The sequence below is a fragment of the Marmota monax genome, unplaced genomic scaffold (genome assembly GCF_021218885.2).
Source record: "Marmota monax isolate L192 unplaced genomic scaffold, Marmota_monax_Labrador192_F-V1.1 WCK01_AAM20220418_F8-fsc00006, whole genome shotgun sequence".
NCBI lineage: Eukaryota > Metazoa > Chordata > Mammalia > Rodentia > Sciuridae > Marmota > Marmota monax.
In genome coordinates this window covers 13,069,689-13,092,407 of record NW_026693712.1, presented here as the reverse complement: position 1 = coordinate 13,092,407, position 22,719 = coordinate 13,069,689, and the positions used below count along the sequence as shown (strand labels likewise).

General features: G+C 35.0%; 1 protein-coding gene across 1 annotated transcript in view; it reads right to left on the bottom strand.

Annotated features, from left to right (window-relative positions):
• Positions 1-5,296: 5,296 nt before the first annotated feature.
• Lars1 (leucyl-tRNA synthetase 1) overlaps positions 5,297-22,719 on the bottom strand; it is a 68,703-nt gene continuing 51,280 nt past the window's right edge. The window contains exons 25-32 of the mRNA XM_046460343.2: positions 22,339-22,479; positions 21,096-21,236; positions 18,538-18,648; positions 15,691-15,801; positions 13,975-14,079; positions 12,147-12,242; positions 10,517-10,649; positions 5,297-5,669 (exon numbers count right to left, since the gene is read on the bottom strand). Of these exons, the coding sequence (XP_046316299.1) occupies positions 5,464-5,669; positions 10,517-10,649; positions 12,147-12,242; positions 13,975-14,079; positions 15,691-15,801; positions 18,538-18,648; positions 21,096-21,236; positions 22,339-22,479 (1,044 nt within the window). The 3' untranslated portion in view covers positions 5,297-5,463. The remainder of the gene's footprint in view (positions 5,670-10,516; positions 10,650-12,146; positions 12,243-13,974; positions 14,080-15,690; positions 15,802-18,537; positions 18,649-21,095; positions 21,237-22,338; positions 22,480-22,719) is intronic.

The window sequence follows — 22,719 nt, the reverse complement described above, 5'->3', positions numbered from 1 at the left end:
TATGAGGTACGTTAGAAACTTCTTGAGCTTTTAAGTTAAAAAATGCTCTAAGTCTGGTGGGGAGATAACAAAAGGACAGAGGAGCCAGCTGGAATGGCTCCACAACTGGTTAAATTTGGATAACTGAATATTCAAATAACGATAAAGGATTAGCACACATATTTAAAAAATATATCAGTTCATAGTGATTGTATTTACTTACTTATTTATGTGTGGTACCGGGGACTGAACTCAGGCCCTCCCACATGCTGGACAAGCATTCTACTACTGAGCTATATACACCCCTAACTTTAGTCCACAGTGATTTTAAAAGAATGAGGTGGGGAAACAAAAGAAAGAGGAATGCTTCTTTATAGAAAAACAATACCTAATTAAGGTAGATGAGATAATTTAATCATTTATAAGAACTTACCATATTACAACCATCAAAGTAATATCACAAAAATTATCCATGAATGCTATCACTTCATGTAAGTTTGCTCACAAATAGGGTCTTCATCCATTTGCACTGCTGTAACAAAATATCTTAGATTGAGCTGGGTGCAGTGAGCTAGGATTACACACCTGTAATCCCAGCATCTTGGAAGGCTGAGACAAAAATTCCCAAGTTCAAGGCCAGCCTCAGTAATTTAGCAAGGCCCTAAGCAACTTAATGAGACCATGTTTCAAAATTAAAAAATTTTTAAAAGGGGTTGAGGATGTAGAGCAATGGTAAATTGACCGAGTTAAATCCCTAATACCCCCACCTAAAAAAATTCTTAGATTGAGTAATTTCTAAACAATAGAAATTTATTTTTCACAGTTCTGAAAGCTATAAAGTCAAGATAAAAGGCCAGCACATCTGGTGTCTGGTAAAGGTCTATTCCTCATAGATATCCCTCCCCCTTTATTCTGTGGATTAAATGGAGGGGCACTTTACCACTGAGCTACATCCCCAATCTTTGCTAAGCTGATAAGGGTCTTGTTGAGTTACTAAGGCTGGACTCGAATTTACAATACACAGGCCTCAGCTTCCCAAGTCACTGGAATTACAGGCATGCACCATCAAACCAAGTTATAAATTATATTTTCTATGCATTGTCACATGACAGAAAGGCAAAAGAGCCCTCTCAAGCCTCTTTTATGAGGGCACTAGCCTTACTCCTGAAGGAACACACCTCAAAACCTAACCTTCCCTCCCAAAGTCCCCACCTTTAAACATCAATTACTGTGGAGCTTACATTTCAACATAGGAATGGGGAGGGGTACAAGCATTTAGATCATACAGAGTCTCAAAATATCACCACAGACTTATTAATTAGAAAAGGGGAGTGTACATCTGAAAATACCATTTTACCCAAGTGATCAAACTTACCATTATAAATGGAACAAACCCACAATATATTAACACTGATAATAATAGGAAATATTTACCCAGATAGCACTCTTATCTAGACTTTTAACTGATTCTAACTATGAGAAAATAAGACAAATCCAGATTGAGGCATACTACTACTAATTGGCTTAATCACCAAAAATGCCATTGTTGACCGGGCGAGTGGTGCACGCCTGTAATCCCAGCAGCTCAGGAGGTTGAGGCAGGAGGATTGAGAGTTCAAAGCCAGCCTCAGAAATGGCGAGGCACTAAGCAACTCGGTGAGACCCTGTCTCTACACAAAATACAAAATAGGGCTGGGGGTGTGGTTCAGTGGTCAAGTGCCCCTGAACTCAATCCCTGGTACCAAAAATAGTCATTGTCAAAAAAAGACCAAAGAAAAATAGAAGCAAGCAGAAAATTGTCCTGCTTTAAGAAAGATCAAGAGAGTCACAGCCTAAGGGACAGGAACCCCCTGCATTTTTCCTTTGGTAGCAAAGCAATAAACCTTCTTTTTCTTCTTTCTCAAAACTGTGTCCTCATTATTAAATTGGCACTGATTGGACCAAGCTTTAGGTTACAAATTTTGGTGACCCAGATGGGACCTGAGAGCAGCCCCCGCTCTGCTTTTTTGGGCAAGCTTGGTACTCTAAGCAACTGCACTTCCATGCGGAGGATGTAAGGTGAACTTTTTGAGAGCTGACTACTGGAAAGTGTGCCTCGGGTCAAACCAAACCAGAGGAGCTGTAGTGCTGTAAGTAAAGGGAGGGACTGAGAGACTCCCAACAGCTGCCAAAGCCCCTTTGCTTCGGGGGAACTCCCGCCTTCTTTACTGGCATTGTAAGAATTGCTCCATTTTGGTCTATTTTCAGAAAAAGGAAAACTGAATGCAGTAAAGTCATGACACCTTGGCCATCTGGTAAGCTCCACAGTGTGCACACCAAAACCCTTGATTCTACACTTCTGGTTCTCCTTTGTGGGAGCATCTGGTTCCCTTGTGGGGACATCTGTGGCACTACTGATGTAGGAGTCATGGTGAAGCAGGAGTTGGAAACTTGGGAGAGATTTTTTTCCCTATCTGGTCTGTTTTAAAGGTTCCTGTCTGTAGGCCATGGTTTTGGGATCCTCTCTGTCATTATGGGTTTTTTTGTTTGTTTGTATCTGTCTCTGTCCCTTTAACACATGGGCAATAGTGTACTGATTCTATAGATTGTTTCTTGGGAAAGATCTTGGCTGAATGGGCCACCTATAGATGTAGAAGTGTCTAAGACGATGTTTTACTGTTATAAAAGAAAGATCAATAGACCATAAACTGTAATGCTTGATCTTTCACTGGATCCTAAGAGGCATCAACATAGAAACTCAATAAGGAAATTTTATTATCCCAATTAGGAAAGCTTATTGCCTAGTATTATTGTATCCTAAATATATTGGGCATAACAATGATATTGTGATTATATAGAATGTCATTGTTCTTATTAGGAGATGCATGTTTTAATATACTCAAAAATTAAGCATCATGGTGTAATTTATTCTCAAATGGTTCCAAATTTTTAAAGTAACATTCTAAATGCAATATGATATCCTGAATCAAGATCCTTAATAGTACAGACACTAGTGAAAAAACAGTAAAATCTTTAAAAAAAAAAAAAAATCTGTATTTAGTTAATAGTAATGTACCAATGTTAGTTAGCTTTCACAACCAAACCAAGGTTATATACGATGTTAATAGGGGAAACTGGGTGAAAGTTGTACAGGAACTCAGTCCTACAGATGCAACTTTCTTATAAATCTAAAAACTATTCTAAACTAAAAAGTTTATCTTACAAATGTGAGGGTAGAGACAGATAAAGCAAATGTCACAAAATACCAACAACTGATAAATCTAGGTGACAGGTATAAGGATATTTATTGGCCAATACTTTCAACTCTCCTGCAGGCTTTAAATTTGTCAAAATAAAGTGGTAAAATAAAGTTACAGAAGGGTAAAAGAATAGAAAAGGTATTCCACATGAACACTAACCAAAAGAAAACTGGAATTACTATATTATTTATTAGGCAAAATAGACTTGAGGGAAAAAAAAGACAAGTGTGAAAGAAAGAAAGAAAAACTAAAAGATAAAAACTTTCTGATTAAAAAAGCTTAATTTAGGGCTGGTAATATGGCTCAGTTGGTAGAGTGCTTGCCTCACATGCACAAGGCCTTGGGTTCAAACCCCAGCACCACAATAAAAAAAAGTTCAATTTAACTGCACATGGTGGTACATGCCTATAAATCCCAGCAATTCGGAGAGGCTGAGTCAGAAGGATCTCAAGGCAACTTAGTGAAGCCCTAAACAATTTAGTGAGGCCCTAAGCAATTTAAAGAGACCTATTTCAAAACAATAAAGAAAAAGAAAAGGGGTGGGGATGTAGCTCAGTGGCTAAGCATTCCTGAGTTTAATCCCCAACAACAACAACAACAAAGTTCAATTTATCAGAAAGATGATACAATCTATATTTATATGCAAAGTAGAAGCTGTCCACCCTATAAGGAGTAAATAAAGGGCCATGATAGATTTTAGTAAATCTAAGCAGAAAATGAAACAGATTTCCTAGATTATACCTAAATATCTCATAATAAGCCTACAAGGTAAGTGCCATTGTTACTTTGATTGTATAGATGAAACTGAGGCTCTGAGTAATTGCTAAGATCACACAAACAGAAAAATGGAAGAAATGGGAATCTAGCCTAGATTGCGTGACTTCAGAAAGTGTGATCTTGGGGCTGGGGTTGTGGCTCAGTGGTAGAGTGGCTCACCTAGCATGTGTGAGGCCCTGGGTTTGATCCTCAGCACCACATAATGATAAATAAAAATATTATGTCCATCTACAACTAGAAAATACTAAAAAGAAAGAAAGAAAAAGTATGATCTTGCCTCATTATTCCATACTGCCTGCCTCAAGCATAAATATGGTGATTTGCACTTGAGGATTTCTAAGGAACATTTCAGTTCTAACCTTCTATAATTTGCTTCAATAAATCCACAATAAAACATTCAACTAGGCTGAGTAATCCTGAATTATAAAATTAAATCATGAAATCCATTCATATGACCTCACAATTAGACATAAGGTTCCTTAGAATTATCAAAAATTGGATTTTCCCTATAATCAAATTCATCAGAAACAGAAATGTTATTCTGTTAGTCAATGCCTTACATTTTTTTCCTAATATGAAGAATGATACTCAGACAATATTAAAAGCTTTCGGCAAGAATAAAATAACGGCATGGTGTAGGCCTGTAATCCCAGTGATTCAGGAGGCTAAAGCAGGAAGATTCCAGTTCAAGGCCAGCCACAGCAATTTACTGAGACCCACATTAAAATAAAAAGAGCTAGATATGAAGCTCAGTATAATACCCTGGGGGCTCAATCCCTAGCACCATTAAAAAATAACAAAAATTATAGTCAGAATGATGTTTAAACACAATCAGACTCAAATTTGGTAAATGCAAATTCCTAGGAGAAAAAATTCTTTCTGTTAAAATACCTAAATTAGTGTAGATGAAATAAACTACTTTTAAACTATTGCTATTAGCCCTGAAAAAAATGTGATTGATTGTTAACTGGCTATATTAAAGTTTTTAAAAGTTTTAAAAAATACAGAACCTATTTGTTCTTTACATGAAATACTTAGTGATCATAGTTAAGTGAAAATATTCTCATTTGCTCTTTTAAATCATGAGAATTCCTTTCGTAAATAGAACTGGCTGCCTTATTATTTTTTTCTTTTTAAATAAGAAAGATAGCTAACTCCTTAAATTGATACATTATAAAAAGCTGTGTGATAGTCTAAACCTTCAAAAACAGTATAAAAGTACATCTCATAAAATAAGCATATTGACACTTGTGTTGAGGACTAGAAACTTCTGACAAATGGCAATAATTTGTTCAAAAAAATAACATAGCATAGCACAAAATTTATTAGGTCCATGAATCAAAGATGACTTGTGATTACATACAGATTTAATGGTTAGAAATGAAATTTATTTAGGCTTAGCCTAAGGATCTAAGAGTAGTAGTATACCTAGAAACTACGATTTTGTAAATCTTCAATTTTCATAAGTTCAATGAACCAGATAAATAATTGTATCGCCAATATCTGCCTGTAGCCCATTTTCAGTGAGATGAATTTTCTTGCTCATGAGGTCCACATGGAAAACAGCATGCTCAGAAATGGGTGTCTTCTCAATGTGCTCTTTTCCCAGGATAGGAACTCGCCGAGGCCCCAACAGTGGATCATCAAATCTCATCAGTTTCACTTTGGAAAGGTCTATAGAAGAAGAGATAATCAATATGAACACTTAATTATAGTAATGACTTGAACTCACGAGTGAGACTGATAATTCAAATTAAAACACACCCATTGTTATATCTAAACAAAAATATTTTCATCAGATATTTAAATTTTAGGATCTCATCTCAGGAGCACAGCTGAAATCTAATAAATCTTCACCCCCTTTCAGCTTTTTAGTCAGATCAAGGATTGTCAGACAATCTACACAGCATATCTCCTGGAATGACAATCTAGAGAAAGAAAAAACTGAGTGTATTTTTGAGCATTAACTTATATAATCTTTCAAATCACTTTTTATATTAAAGTCTCAAAATATCAAAAAATCTAGAGCTGGGGACATAGCTCAGTAGGTAGAGTGTTTGCCTTGCATGCACAAGGCCCTAGGTTCAATCCCCAGCATTACCAAAAAAAAAAAAAAAAAAAAATCAAAAAGTCTAAAACTTGTTGTTTCCTGCAATGCATTAAACTTGCAAGAATTACAGCTTTCCTTAGAGCTACATTTGGAGAAATAATTACTACTATAAGAAATAGCATTATCCATTTCTTGCTTTGCTCAAAAGATCAAAGTGTTTGTATTAACAAGTTGATGAGACAAGCAGAGAAGGGGCAAAGCAGAAGGAAAAGGCTTTTAAAATTTCAAATTTCAAGATGAGTTTCAATCCTACTCTGCTTGAGATTTTTTTGATATGCTCTTGTGCAAGCTGATAAGATGGCTTCTGGCAATAAAAAAAAAAAAAGCACTTGTTTCATGAAAAAAATTATGATCTAACAATCCTGCCAACAACTGATTCTTAAAGAAATTTCCTCAAGCAATCTGGAGACCTCCCAAGAACAAATAACTTTTTTTTTTTTTTTTGGTGGTCCTGGGGATTAAACCCAGGGCCTTGTGAATGTGAGGCAAGCACTCTACCAACTGAGCTATATCCCCATCCCCAAATGGGGATGTTTTACATGACAGAAAAACATTATAAATGAATACTAATGATGATTCTGGGTTTATATCTCATTCTAAGTGGAGCATGCCTAGTTATACTTAACCTCATCCAAAGAAACAAATTATTTTCTGAATTACATCCACCCCTTTCTAAAACAGACTGCTGGGTGGTCTGTAAGCTACACTCACTCATGTCATCTTGAGAGTATGAAGTATGAGAGGGATAAGAGATAAAAGGAGACATTAATGCAGCTGGTGTCAATATCTGGAATAAAAGTTATCCAGGCATTCTGTTATTTTTAGGAAACAAAAACTGAAGAACCACAAGTTTAGACAAGAAATCTTGGGGCTTACAGAACAACTACCTACCATGAAAGCAAACTCTGCTGGAGAGTCTTTGGAGAGCCTCTGCAGAGACCATACAACCTATACTCAGACATAGCACAAGTCCTAAGCAGCAGGCACAATCTTTAAGACAGTCATGATCTTACTTGGGAGAATATAATTCATTTTCACAACCATTGCAATTCATACTGTACATCAATGGTACCAAATATTTTGCTATAGAAGCAGTGATAAGTCTTACCAGCAGATTTTATATATAAGGCCTTTTTCTACTGCATCTTAAAATCTCTCTCTCTCTCTCTGAAACAATCCTCCCTCTTCACTTCTAGAAATTCTAATTCAAACTATTTCAAATAAACCTTAATCAGGCCTCTAAGTGACAAAACACATTTACTTTGATGTTTCACCATGTAGTTCATTAATACCAATAAATTCTTGGTGCTTTCTTTGTGGTTTTACTATCTTTTCTTATCCCAGACTTCTCTTATTGAAAATGTTGACATTTAAGTCTGCAACTATACAAGATTTAAGGCACTTAGAGAAAAGATGAGAGTGATTCAAAGTCCCTAGGGATTGATAATGTGAAATGGAGTCTTTCACCTCCAACTTATTAGTTCATTTGTGGCATGGGTTGTGAGTGATTTAAAGTCATTATCATCAAATAGTTGCTCAATGGCCTTTGTGGAGTGAAATGATGGCTTTAGCGTAGTTCCTACTGGTCCTAGATCATAATCACCTTCAATACAATTGGCAGTAATTGGACAACTTGCTGGCTATTGCAGCAGACAGACTAAGAACTATGTTATTGAATTTAACTTCTTCTCCATCTCATATACTTAATACACTCAGCCCTCAAAGGTATCAAAGTATCCTGAGGGCTTCTGGAAAAGTATCAAGGTTAGATCTCTTCGGTAGATTCTTACAGGAATATCAATTTCAAACTCCCCCTAATGTTTCTGTTTTCTAAAATTTACAGCAGTTACCAACACCAAACTTAAAACACTATCATCATACTATTCACAGCCACTATGACAAAGAACCTAAGAATTATGCCAGAGGCTCCATGAGAAAAGACAAGAGATAAGAAACACATGTCTGTACAACTCTGAAGAACCTATTCAGTGATACACCTAAGTATATGCAATTTCAATACAGGAATGCATCCTCTCATGGGTTACAACCTTATGTCAATCCTACCCAGTGAATCCATAAAAATACCTATTTTCTTTAAAAGACACTAAAGTTACCAGGCACAGTGGTGCATGCTTATAATCCCAGCAGCTCAGGAGGCTGAGGCAGGAGGATCTCAAGTTCAAAGCCAGCCTTAGCAAAAGTGAGAGGCTAAGCAACTTAGTCAGATCCTGTCTCTAAAGAAAATGCAAAATAGGGCTGGGGATGTGACTCAGTAGTTGAGTGCCCCTGAGTTCAATCCCCAATACCAAAAAAAAAAAAACCACTAAAGTGTTCTTCAAAGCTAAGGTCTAAGGTCTCTTCCTATTATGAAATCCCCTCATGACTGAATACTTGCAATACAAAAATGACAAGTCACAAAATGGCTTCTTACATATTCATATTTCTATAAATGTTCAAGTTCTGCTTCTTATAGCCTACACATTCTAAATGACTGAGCTACCATTCTATTTTATATAGTTTCCTAAGGTAGCAAAATAAATGTCTATAACAACATGGATGAATCTTGAAAACATTTGGTTAAGTAAAAATAAGCTAAACACAAAAAGAGTGAATGTTGCTGGGTACAGTGATACATGCCTATAGTCCTGACTACTCAAGAGGCCAACAGAGGGAAATCACTTGAGCCCAGGAGGTTAGAGCAGGCCTGGAGAACACAGTGAGATCACCATCTCTTAAAAATAGTAAGAAAAAGCTTATAAATAAAATACACCCAATAAATCCAATCAAAAGATTAAAATACAAATATTCCATTCATGAGATACCTGGAATAGTCAAATACACAGAGGAAGAAAGTAAGCAGTGGTTACCAGAGACTAGAAGAAGAAAGAATAGGGAATTCAGTTTAATAGGTAAAGGGTTTCAGTTAGATGAGGAAGATAAAAAATTCTGGAGATGAATGTTGGTGAGTTACACAGCAATGAGAATATATTCAATGTCACTCAACTGTATACTTAAAAATTATTAAAATGTTAAAAATATGTGTATAAACAATAAAATCCCTAGCCCTAATATATACCTAGTGATGATGATCCATACAGAGTAAACACACAGTTGGTACTTTCCTCCTCCTGATATACCTTTCCCCTCACCATCACATATATAATTTTCAAGGCACATCCAAAAAAATATTTTCTCCATATATTCATCCTTGATCACCAGAGATGGAAATAATCTCATCTTTTTTTTGTGTGTGCTATGTTTAATTTGTGCATATATAAATTTACCACTTGTAGTTCTTAAAAGTCATTGTCTTGTATTTGTAAATCATTAGAAATTTTTTATACTGATGGGAAATGGCTTAATCCATTTCTGATTGCTCTCAAAAAGAAAAGAGAAGGGCTGGGGATATAGCTCAGTTGGTAGAGTGCTTGCCTCACATGCACAAGGCCCTGGGTTCAATTCCCAGCAACACACACACACACACACACACACAAAATAAAAAATGGAGGACTGGCAGTGTGGTTCAGTGGTCAGTGCTTGCCTAGCATGTACAAAGCCCTGGATTCAATTTTCAGCACCCCAAATTTTTAAAAAAGAACAAACAATAGATAAAATAAAAAGGAGAGAACATGCAAAATAGACTCTCAATATTAATTTTACTTCATAATTCAGAAGGAAAACCATATAGACAGACTAACTCCCTTCACACTCTGCCCAAGACCTGGCTAGGTGATGAAAAAAGGAAGTAAAAAATTACTACACTGAATCTAATCACAGAAGACCTTGATCAGAAATTGAGATTATTTTTTTACTTGTAGGCACATAATTTAGAAGAAAGAATATGAACTTTGGAGTTAAACAGACTCAAGTTTGAATTCCACCTCCAAGATTTACTAGATGAACAAACTTTTCAAGTTACTTAGTGTTTCATTATGTTATCTATAAAAAGGGGGCAATGATATCATCTATGTTATAGGACTGTGAAAGGATTAAATGCCTAACAAATGGCAGGCACTCGAGAACTTTTATTCTGTTTATCTTCCTTCCTTCCCCAAGAACAGACCCAGCTAGAGGGGTTAGTTGAGAATATTAAAGGTGTGTATTCTTTATCCTAAATTACCTCTGACAAACAGAAATGAGTTGTTACAATTCTAGAGCTAGATGGAATCTTGAAAAAATATCTAACCCTGTTTCCTCATTTTGCTAAAAATCACAGCTTAGATGACAAAGTCACTAAACTAGTATCTAACCCGAGAATCCTAAAAAGAATGTTTCTTGATTCTGGGTTCAACACTCTATATTACACAGCTATCCATAAGCAAGTCAATTACTTTTCTTTCTCCCCTCTGCTTAAAACTAATCAAATTCACAAGTTACTGCCAAAAAGTGAAGTTTTAGGGAAGCCATTTACCTTTAATTCCTCGGTCCATTTTCATTAAACGCCTGATTATAGAATCACAGTTATCTCCTTGTCTGATTTCAATTTTGGTTGAGAAGTGACCATTGGATGGCTGGGGATTTACCAAGGAAATCTGCACACCAGGCTAGGAAAACAAAGAGTGTATGACTGTTAGAGGAAATCAAACCTGAATACTGCTAAGGAAAGGGGAAACTCTGCTACACTTTCAACTCGGTGAAAGAAGACCTAATTCTGATATTCTAAAATCTTGACTAAGACTACTCAAATGAAAAACCATGCTTATAAGCAGACACCTAGATAAAAATGACTACAACTACAAATATCAATATCGATGATAGACAAAAGTAATAATTATTTTCTCTTCCACAACTACCACCATTTGTTGAGCTTCTATACATCATGTATTGTACTAAACATTTTTTTTAGAATAGTTCTATATCCTGAGAGGTAGTTCTTTCAACTCTTATTCACAAATGAGAAGCCAAGAAACAGAAAGACTGAGTAGCCCATTGTCACAGAGGTAGTGACAGGGCAAGGATTAAACACAGTTCTAGATCATTCTACCTCTCACAGGGACTCTGTTGATTATTTCAACAGTAAAAGACTTAAATACGGGCTGGGGGTGTGGCTCAAGCGGTAGCGCGCTCGCCTGGCATGCGTGCATCCCAGGTTCGATCCTCAGCACCACATACCAACAAAGATGTTGTGTCCACCGAAAATTAAACAATAAAAATTATTTAAAGAAAAAAAAAAGACTTAAATACACAGTAGCTTAATGGAATACTTGGTAGTAGCATGAAGTAAACTCATTTCTATCTACCTCCAAGGCCCAAAGAATTGCATTTTTGAAAACTACCACATCTGAATGTAATAAGAGTATCATTATACAATGATAAATTCAAGGTTTCCAGGATTGTGAAAATTATTCTTTCAAAACAGGGTTTTTCTGTTTGCAAAGTTTTCAATTAAATGTGGAAAAAGTAACACATCTAAGTCCTCTGTTTATCAAGATATGAAGGGCATCATGTATACTCAGTTGTAGTATACTGGACTTCGCCAAATGCTGTCAATCTGAATGGATCCTTGGAGGCCAAATAAATAGAATCTCTAAAACCTCAAGACCTTTTATTTTACCAATGATAAACAAAATATAAAAAAGTGGGGAGGAGGATGCAATTTTAACATAACAAGATGATGTACTGATGTGGTTTATACCAAAAAACAAAATTCCTGGAATAACAATCAAATTAAGATTTATCTAAAGTTTGAAAAGCTCCTTTTCACTATTTAAAAAAGTCTGACATTTAAATTGCTACTATATTATTTTTAATAAACACCAGATTCTGAAACTCATATTATTTTTATTATTTTTAAAACCTCAAATAAGATCGGATACCATCCATAAAGAGTAAAGTGAGGAAAAGTAACTACTGTTACGACCAGGGAATTAGGAGACCTCAACTTTAGTTCCATTTCTAACTGTGACCTGGAACAAATCATCATGTAATTTCTCTGGACCATTCTTCATTCCATCTTTAAAATGATGGGCTTAGATGTAATGACCTCTAAGGTCTCTTCTAGCTCTAAAATGCAATGGTTTAATAAGATTCCTTCAACTTACTTCTGTTCTAAAAACATTAAGTGGTTTCCCAGGACAACAGTCTTCCCTGACTTTATCTTCTGCTTCAGAGGCAAACTTGACTTCTATATGTTCTAGCTAAATAGAGGGGAAAAAATGGAAGTCATTAGTATCACTTAATATGATTGAAATTAATCACCACCTCATTTCATCAAGAGCACAACTAGGTTTCCCACTTAACATGAAATGGGCTGTGCAATTTTATTATTTTCCAAATAAATATTAAATAAAACCTGTGATCAGTTATTTAACCCTCATCTTAGATGTCTCAGAATATTCTTAATCAAGTCATATTTATCATTTCCTATAATGAATTCTGGCATCTATATGGCACATAGAAGAAAAAGGAAATCAGGAGAAAAAGCTTATACTCAGGGGGTGCTGGGGTTGTAGCTCAGCGGTAGAGTGCTGTCCTGGCACATATGGAGCCCTGGGTTCGGCCCTCAGCACCACATATGAATGGATAAAATAAAGTTATTAAGTTATTGCGTCTAACTACACTAAAAATATATATTTATATATATATATATAATATATATATATATATAAAGCTTAGACAAATTCAGAAATATGTGAACGATTACAAATACATATACATGAAAATATGTTAATATTCAACTTCATTAACTCATTTAAAATAAAATACTTAGGACAGACAAGAAGGTACATTCCTATAATCCCAACAACTCAGGAGGCTGAAGCAGGGGGACTGCGAGTTTGAGGCCAGCCTTAGCAACTTAGCAAGACCCTCAGCAACTAAGCAAGATGATGTCTCAAACTAAAAATTTTAAAAAGGGCTGGGCATAGATGAGTGGCAAAGCACCCCTAAGTTCAACCCCCAATACCAAAAAATAAAATAAAATAAAAGGTTCAAGGGTTGGAGAAGTAGCTCAGTGTTAAAGAGCAAATGTTTAGCATGTGTAAAATAAGTTCAATCTTCACCACCAAAAAAATAAAAACAATAATAAAATTAAATGTTTATTTAGAATAACTTTCTTCCATCTCTGTATGAAACAATTTTACTGAAACTCTAAATCTGCATCATTTTTTTTGACTTGTATGTCTTCATTATCACTGGAACCATTTTGAGTCTCTAACAGTTTTTTGAAGCAAATTATTTTCCCTTCTGCCTAAGCTGTTTGAGAGAAAGCATTTTCAGAATATATATATATGTAGTTATGATTGATAACAAATACATATATATATGTAGTTATGATTGATAACAAATCATAAATCACAGATTATGTGAATCTGAAGTTGAACTGAGGGAGGGGGAAAAACAATTTACAGTGTTCCGTAATAAGAGACTTTTGTGGGCATTTAAATATAAGGTCTCTCATTTTCTTAAAAACAATTTGGGCTGGATGTGGTAGTACACACCTACAATCCCAGCAACTTGGGAGGCTGAGGTAGGAGAATCTCAAATGCAAAGCCAGCCTCAACAACCTAGTGAGACCCTGTCTCAAAATAAAATATAAAAAGGGCTGGGAAATGTTGCTCAGTGGTTAAGTGCCCCTGGGTTCAATCCCCAGTACCAAAAAAAAAAAAAAAATTTAAGGAGAAAATCTAGACATAGTTAGTTTTTACACGTAGGATAACTGATAAATGAAACATGATGACAGCTCATTATTATTCTTTCCGAAAATTTTATAGCCTTCTCATTCTCTTACCTTCAAATATTTGACTGAATATAATTGGCAAAAATACTAAACATAGAAGGTGAAGTTTATAAAAAGGCTTATTATAAAATTCAAAAACTGGGTCATGGCTACTATAATTTATTAGTAACTACAATCCCTAGCCCTCTTACCTCAAGGGAATTAGTCAGATATACTATATTCTCCATAAGCACCGTCTGTTCATCAAATTCCAATTGCAAATCTAGAACACGAGGCCCCATCTTCTCCACATTTTCCTAATAGTCAAAATGTTTTTGAAAAATAAAATTGCATTAAAAAGACACTGAAAAGAATTTACATCCTTCAAAGCAATCATTTTTCTCTCAATTGATAAAATCTTTACATTTCAAGGGGCTGGGGCTCAGTGGTAGAACACTTGCCTACCATGTGTGAGGCACTGGATTTGATCCTCAGAACCACATAAAAAATAAAGAAAGAAAATAAAGGCATTATGTCCATTAGTACTAAAAATAAAATAATAAATGCCCCCCCTGCTGCCAGGCACAGCACAGCACATGCCTGTTTAAAAAAAAAAAAACCTTTACATTTCAACAGTTAAACAAAAGGCCTTGGGCTCTTGGAATCACACAAATATATGAAAAATATCCCTACAGGTAATCAAAAAAAAATTTTTTTTTAAATCTTCCAAGATACCAAACAAAAAAATCTTGAAAATATTCCCATAAACTTTAAAGAAAAAAAAGAAAAATTCATACTATATAATAAACAATCTTATACAAAAAAAAAAATACTTTTTTTTGGTAACTTTTTTTAGTCATTGATGGACCTTTATTTATTTATTTAGATGTGGTGCTGAGAATAGAACCCAAGTGCCTCACACATGCCAGGCAAGTGTTCTACCACTGGGCCACAACCCCAGCACCCCCCAAAATTCTTAACTCTAAATTAAATATTTGTTGTACAAAGTGTAACCTTCATGATCCAAATTCACAAGCACAGATATAAATGTCTAGAACACATTGCACTTACATGATAGTGACCTGACATTATTCCTACTATCCAGTACTTTAGTTTACCATTTGCTATAAATTAATACCCCTACAGTCAGGAATGTGTTAGTTATGCAGAAGTGGGTCCCTGAAAAAAAGATGAATTTGAGTTTGTTCATCTGTAATCCCACCTACAAAAGAGACTGAGGGAAGAGGATGCCAAGTTTGAAGACAGACTTGGCAACTCAGTGAGACCTATCTCAAGATAAAAATAATAAGGGTTGGGAGCATATGTTCAATCCCCAGTATGGGGGGCAGAGGGGGTTGGGGATGGGATAATTTGCAGGGCAAATCACCAATATTATTTAAAATATATACACCATGCAAACAGTCTGACAGTGCTTCTTTAAAGCTAAATGAAATCCTAAAGAATCCAACTCTTCACAACAAAAACCTATCTGGCCCAAATTATCTAGAGAGTCATTGTTGAGAATCCTTGGTCCAATTACTATAACCAATGTTTACTCTAACCTACAACTACACAAATGTAGAATCTTGGTCCCAGTAATAGGATCTAGTAAAAACAGAACGCTTCCCCCTCAAACTAAAAACAAGAGAAGGAAGCATAGGAAGGGAATAATTTAGTACAGCAATTCTAAACCAATTTTTCTTCCATAATACATATTTTCACATATTCAGCAATCCCTCGGGTAAACCCAAAATCTGATAGCTCATTTCTTACTACCATTGATTGAAAAGTGCTATTTTAGCAGATTTCGGGGAGGGAGGAAAGGGGAGCACAGGGAGAGAAACTTTGCCCAAAGCTTTTCTCTGTCCCTCTGCTGTCCTGCCTAAGTATTACTCCAGTGTCCCAGTTGTGAAAGGTCCACAGCTTACCTTAATCATGGCAACAAACGGCATCACTTTCTTCATGTATTTCTTCAATTCTGGCAAATTACCTAATTCAGTAGCAATGACTTTGTTTTCAGGCAATTTTCCACCATTGGTCTAAAATTGGAAAGGGGAGAGAGGAATATGAAGAAGTAAGCCAGACACAAAATGATGGCTCTACCAGTCTACTAGAGCAGAGCATATCTGCAGCCCTGAACATCATGGCAAAGTGAAGGCTGAATGAACAATGCAGAAAGGAGTTTTCAACTCTAAATTTAGAAGATACATTTTCTTAGTTTAAAGGAGAAAACCAAGTGTACAGCACTGAATATTTAGTCTTTCTTACAATAATAGCAACTCCAGGATTGTAACATTAGTTCCTATCTAGTAAGAACAGAATATAGTCTTATAAAGTTCTTTATCTTCATTTCATTAGTCATATTAAAATGGAAAACTAAACAACTATCATAAAGATTTATATAATGTCTGCTTTTGAGTGTTTTTAAATAAATTGTTATTACCAATGTGAAACGAAAGAATTCCTAGTTACCAACATGTTAAAAATATTGTCATTTTGGGGCTGGGGCTCTAGCTCAGTGGCAGAGCACTTGCATGTGTGGGGCACTGGGCTCAATCCTTAGCACCACATTAAAAAAATTAAAAAATGAAATAAATAAAATAAAGGCATGTTATCCATCTACAACTACAAAAAAAATTAAATATCTTGTCAGTTCTATTTATTAAAAATTAACACATATTATCATACATTACTAATATGCACCAGTCCGAAATGTGCTGACTGAATCTAAATCACTTCCATAAACATCAATGGCTCCTTCAATTTAGTGAGAAATAAAGCAGGTGGCCTTTTCAGAGTTTTGGGCAACTTATTTTTTACTAGTTGTAAAAGTCAAGGGCTGGGAATGAATCTAAATGAAAAGAAACATATACAAAGATTTCAAGGAACCTATTTTCATTTAATTCTAACCTTTACTAAAATTCATGGGGAAAAAAATATTTTCTCCACTTGTCAATGTATTTCTCTGAAAATATGAAAGAAAAAAGAGGATGGGAAACACTCCTCTTCCTTACATCACCAAAAAGGTGCCATATTTAACATAACAACACTCTTGATTACAAATTAAGATTTTTTTAGTTCTTTTGGATGAAAACGAAACTTTAAAAAGAAGCTGATAATGCCAAAAAATGATGTTGTTTCAAAACAACATAATATCTAGTCAAAGAATACAAAATAAATATTTAATTTCTGAAAGAACTGAAGCGATGCCTTTTTTAAATACCTGAGACATCATATACTACTATATTTGATTCTTCCACTGGTTCTCTGATTTGCTGGTTTGAATATATTAATCCACTGAGTTACAATTTCATTTTCAAAGTTGTGTTTATCTTTTACTTGCCATAATTCAAAATCTGCAAGTCTATCTTCCATTTCTATTACCCACAACCAAAGATACAAATATCCATAAAAATAGATTCACAAGGTATAAAAAAAGGCTCTTCACTTTCCATCAAATTTTACAAATGCAAAAGCAGCTTTTCTGAGTATTTCTTAATTAACTAAGTAGTTTGGCAAAATTCCAGTAAAGATCTGGAAATCTGGGCCAGAAGCAATGGCGCATGCCAGTAATCCCAGCGGCTCGGGAGGCTGAGACAGGAGGATCGCAAGTTCAAAGCCAGCCTCAGCAAAAGCCAGTTGCTTAGCAACTCAGTGAGACACTGTCTCTAAATAAAATATAAAAATAGAGCTGGGGATGTGGCTCAGTGGCTGAGTGCCCCGAGTTCAATCCCAGGTATATATATACGTACATACATACATACATACAAACAAAATTGGTCATTTAAAAAATAGAACTCAGGGGCTGGGATTATGGCTTAGCAGTAAAGCGCTTGCCTCGCACATGCAGGACCCTGGGTTCAATCCTCAGCACCACATAATAAATAAGTGAAATAAAGGTATCGTGTCCAATTACAACTAAATATATATATATAAATAAATATATACAGCATGTATGAGGCCCTGAGTTCGATCCTCAGCACTGCATATAAATACATAAAATAAAGGTCCATTTACAACTAAAAAAATATTAAAAAAGAAAAAAAAGATCTGGAAATCAGAGCTATGGATTTCTTTTTTGTCATCACTTCATTTTCACCATAATCCCTATTTTGTTCAGGCTCTTTCTTAAGGGCACCTTAATGGTTTGTGTCTACTAAAAACTGTATTGGTTACCTGAGTAAAAAAGTACAAATTATACAAGATACACTATGTTCCCTATTCTTTGAATGTAAAAGAAAAAGGAATTTTTTTTCCTTTAGAAAATTTAGAACTAAGTATAAATTTTGAATTTACTTTATATAAAACCATCGTATTGCAAAGATACTTTCCAAAAACATCTTTGAACCTTACCTTTCTATTATCAAATTAAAACTTTTTTTTTTCAAGTTTGGAAGAATGAAGCTTCAATTTACTTCAAATATAACAAGGTTAAGGCTTGAATCCCACCTTTTAAGTCACAACAAAGTCAAAAGACAAACTCTGTCCTTTTGCTCCATAATTTTAACCACATATATGAAAAACCCCCACCTTTTGATTACATTCAACTAGATCTATTTTTATCCAACTTTTAGAAATGATGAAAATAATAGCAGCTTTTCCCTCAGAATTCATTTATGAACTACCAAGGATAACAAAGAAATGATCCCAACCTGGATGGACTTGAACAAAGCTACCTGTCACCTTTCTCCCAGACACTGCTAACATCCTAAAAACAAAAACAACATAAGCAAGACACAACACTGTCAGGGAGGAAAGTGTACTAAGAGCCTCACCTCAAAGTGGTTACGCAGAACCAACAGAGTTGTATGCTGCCAAGGTGGATAGTTCTTCGCCACATAGATGGTGCAATGTGAGGGCCTCTGAGGTGGTTGCTTGTCAGTCTTCTACATAGTAGAAGCAAAGGAAAAAGCATTCATTGGCTTTTATATAAATCAAAACTGAGAACACCCACTCCCCAGATGCACACTACAACTGCCTTTACCATGCATGAATATACATCTACAGAACTGTATTAGCAGTGAATATAGCAATACAAATTTTAGTCTTTTGTGGGGCAGAGGGAGTGCTAAGGTTGAACCTAGAGGCATTTTACCACTGAGCTTCCTCCAGAATTCTTTTTTTATTTTTTGAGAAAGATTGCTAAGACTGGCCTCAAATTTGTGATATTCCTGCCTCAGCCTCCCAATCCACTGGGATTATAGGCATGTACCACAGCACTCAGCTCATTGCTCAGTTTTGATTGGGTTGTTTCTATTTAGAGTTGAGCTTTGACGTTCTTCACATATACTGAATACTAAACCTCTGTCAGACAAGTAGCTGGAAAAGATTTTCTCCCATTTTGTAGGCTATCTCTTCACTCTGTTTCTCTTGCTGTGCAGATGCTTTTTAATTTGATGCCATCCCATTTATTGATTCTCACAATGGAACAGAAACGACACAAACACAAACCTACACAGCTCCAATCATGTAATTCTTGATAAAGTTGTCAAAAATGTACACTGGGGAAAAGACAGCCTCTTTAGCAAATGGGCATGGGGAAATTATATATCCACATGAAGGAGAATGATTTCCTATGTTCATATATGAATACATGACCAGTAAAACTCTACATCATATACAACCACAAAAATGGGAAGTTAAGCTGGGTATGGTGGTACATGCCTGTAATCCCAGCAACTAAGGAGGCTGAGGCAGGAGGATTTAAAGTTCAAAGCCAACCTCAGCAATTTAGCAAAGCCCTAAGCAACTCAGCGAGACCCTGTCTCTAAATAAAATTTTAAAAATAAAGAAAAAAAGATGGGATGTTATGTTCCACATATGCATGATATGTCAAAATATACTCTACGCCATGTATAATTAAAAAGAATTTTTAAAAAATTTTAAAAACCCAATCAATAAATGGGCAAAGGAACTGAACAGGCACTTCTCAGAAGAAATACAACTGATCAACAAATATATGAAAAAATATTCAACATCTCTAACATCTAGAGAAATGCAAATAAAAACTACACTGAGATTCCATCTCACTCCAGTCAGAACAACAATCATCAAGAATATAAGCAACAATAAATGCTAACTAGGATGTGGGGGAAAAGGTACACTCATACATTGCTGGTGGGACTGCAAATTGGCACAACCACTATGGAAAGCAGTACGGAGATTCCCAAGAAAACTTGCAATGTAACCACCATTTGACTCAGTCACCCACTCCTCAGTTTATACCCTAAGGACTTAAAATCAGCCATACTATAGTGACGCAGTCACATCAATTTATAGCAGTTCAATTACAGTAGCTAAACTATAGAAACAACTTAGGTGCCCTTCAACAGGTGAATGGATAAATATGGTGTGTATATACACACACACACACACACACACATACACACACACACATACAATGGAATACTACTCAGCCTTAAAGAAGAATGGAATTATGGCATTTGCCAGTAAATGGATGGAACTGGAGAATATTACACAGAGCAAAATAAGCCAATCCCAAAGAAAAAAAGCTGAATGTTTTCTCTGATATGTGGATGCTAATTCACAATAAAGGGGCAAAGAAAAATAGAGGCATTTTGGACTAGACAGAGGGAAGTGAAGGGGGGTCATGAAGGTAGAAATGATAGTAGAATGAATCGGACATTATAACCCTATGTGCATATATGATTACATGACCTATGTAACCCTACATCATGTACAACCAAATGAATGAGAAGTTACACTCCATTTATGTATAATGTGTCAAAATGTATTCTACTCTCATGTCTAACTAAGACAAATAAAAATTTTAAAAAAGAAGAATGAAACTAGATCTGGGCTGAGGTTGTGGCTCAGCGGTAGAGCGCTTGCCTGGGTTCGATCCTCAGCACCACATAAAAATAAATAAATAAAATAAAGGTATTGTGTCCAACTACAACTAAAAAATAAGTAAATATATATATATAATTTTATATATTTTTTATATATATATATTAAAGAAACTAGATCCTTATCTCACACTCTGTATAAAAGTCAACTGAAAATGGACCAAAGTGGGCTGGGGCTGTAGCTCAGTGGCAGAAGCTCTTGCCTAGCATGGGTTCAATCCTTAGCACTACATAAAAAACTCAACAAAAAAAGGCATGTTGTCCATTTACAACTATTTAAAAAAATTAAAAATTAAAAAAAAAAAAGTGAATCAAAGACCTACACATAAGACCAGAAACTTTACAACTGTCAGAAGAAAAAACTGGGGAAACACTTCAACATATGGGTACAGGCAAAGATTTCCAGAATTAGACCCCTACAGCTCAAGAAATCAGACCAATAACTTTTAAGGAATAAACTTCACCTTTCCTTTAGCTGGCATCATATAGTTCTTAAGTCGCAGTCTAAGGTCATGTGCTACTTCCATGAGATACTGTGAGGAACGTATCAAGGCTTCATCCACAGGACCCGCCACCGGCCATGAAGCATTCATAATTGAGTCAGGCTTTTAAAAACAAAGAAAGGTTCAGTGAGATCTGACAACACAACTATTTTACAGTTCTTGCTTACAGTTTCATATCAAGGGTACCATCTGTAATTGTGTGCACAGAGTTCAAACCTGACTACACATAACACACTTTTACAGACCCTGATCTAATAATGTTCCCTAGAATTCAAGCTGTGAAGTCTGAGTCTACATTCTTAATTAGCATCCATTTGTACAAGCATATTAATACCCACACACATATGCTCACTTTCAAAGAAAATTATGCAATGCTAATTTGCTTAAATTTAACCATTATTATATAAATTATGCACACTCCCAGTTTTTATTCTATTAATACATCCAGTATTGAAACTATGGCTACTCAGTATATAGATCATAAGCATATTTTTGCACGGTTCATGCACTGAAAAAAAAAAAAAAAAAGAGCCCAGTTAGTAAGACTGGAAAAAAGTTATCAAAACAGCAATCTATCTGCAAGTCTGGGAAAAAAAATTAAATTTATCTTCACAGTAAGAATGCTAATATAGTATCCTGAATATACAGTCCTATATATATGCCTAGAATTTGATAATAAGAAACTTATGCTAACAAATGCTTCTATTTTGATTTATAAGCACCTCAAAACCATTGTTTTATATCTTTCTCAATGTTTTCACCTTTTTTCAACAGTTGAAATACACATAATACAATGCATAGCTGAATACATTCAAATGTATTACAACTTTTCTTAACAGATGGGAATTAGGTGAAACACTATCACAATTTTAAAATATATGTATCATTTATATACAAATAAAGGCACATATACAATTTAATTGTTTTGTTTAGTTATTTTTTAACATGTTGTAATAATTACGATGATGAATCCAGTATTATTTTTAAAATACTCATTTTCAGCTTTTTTCTCTTTTTTTAGGGGGTGGTAATGGGGATCAAATCCAGGGCCTTGCACATGCCAAGCCTTGTGCAAGCATTTTAACACTGATCTACTACTTCTATGCCAGCTCTTCAGCTTTTTCTCTTAAGTAATATTATAATCACAACAATTGATAAGGCCAAAAATTAAAACCACTCATGACATTTTAAACCTGTAAGGTACCTTTCCCAGAAGTGTCCAGATGTGCTCACACAAATGCGGACAGAATGGAGCCAAAAGAAGTGTCTGAACTTCAATAAAGCGGAACACAAGATCTCTGTGCATGCCTTCTATGGCCAATTCACGGTATTTATCTTTCGCAGCCTATAAAATTCAAAATTATTTACCATTTCCCTCACTTCTTTAAAACAAAAATTTTTAAAAATTTTTCAGTATCTTATATTTAATGCAATTTTTTAAAAGTTTTTGTTCTTTAAAAATTCCATAATTAATAATTATAAAGATTTCATTTAATCTTTTAAAATTTGCAAGTAAATCTATATCAGTCTTTGCCTAAAGAATATTAAGTTTTTTTTGTTTTTTTTTTTACCTTAAACACTTGAA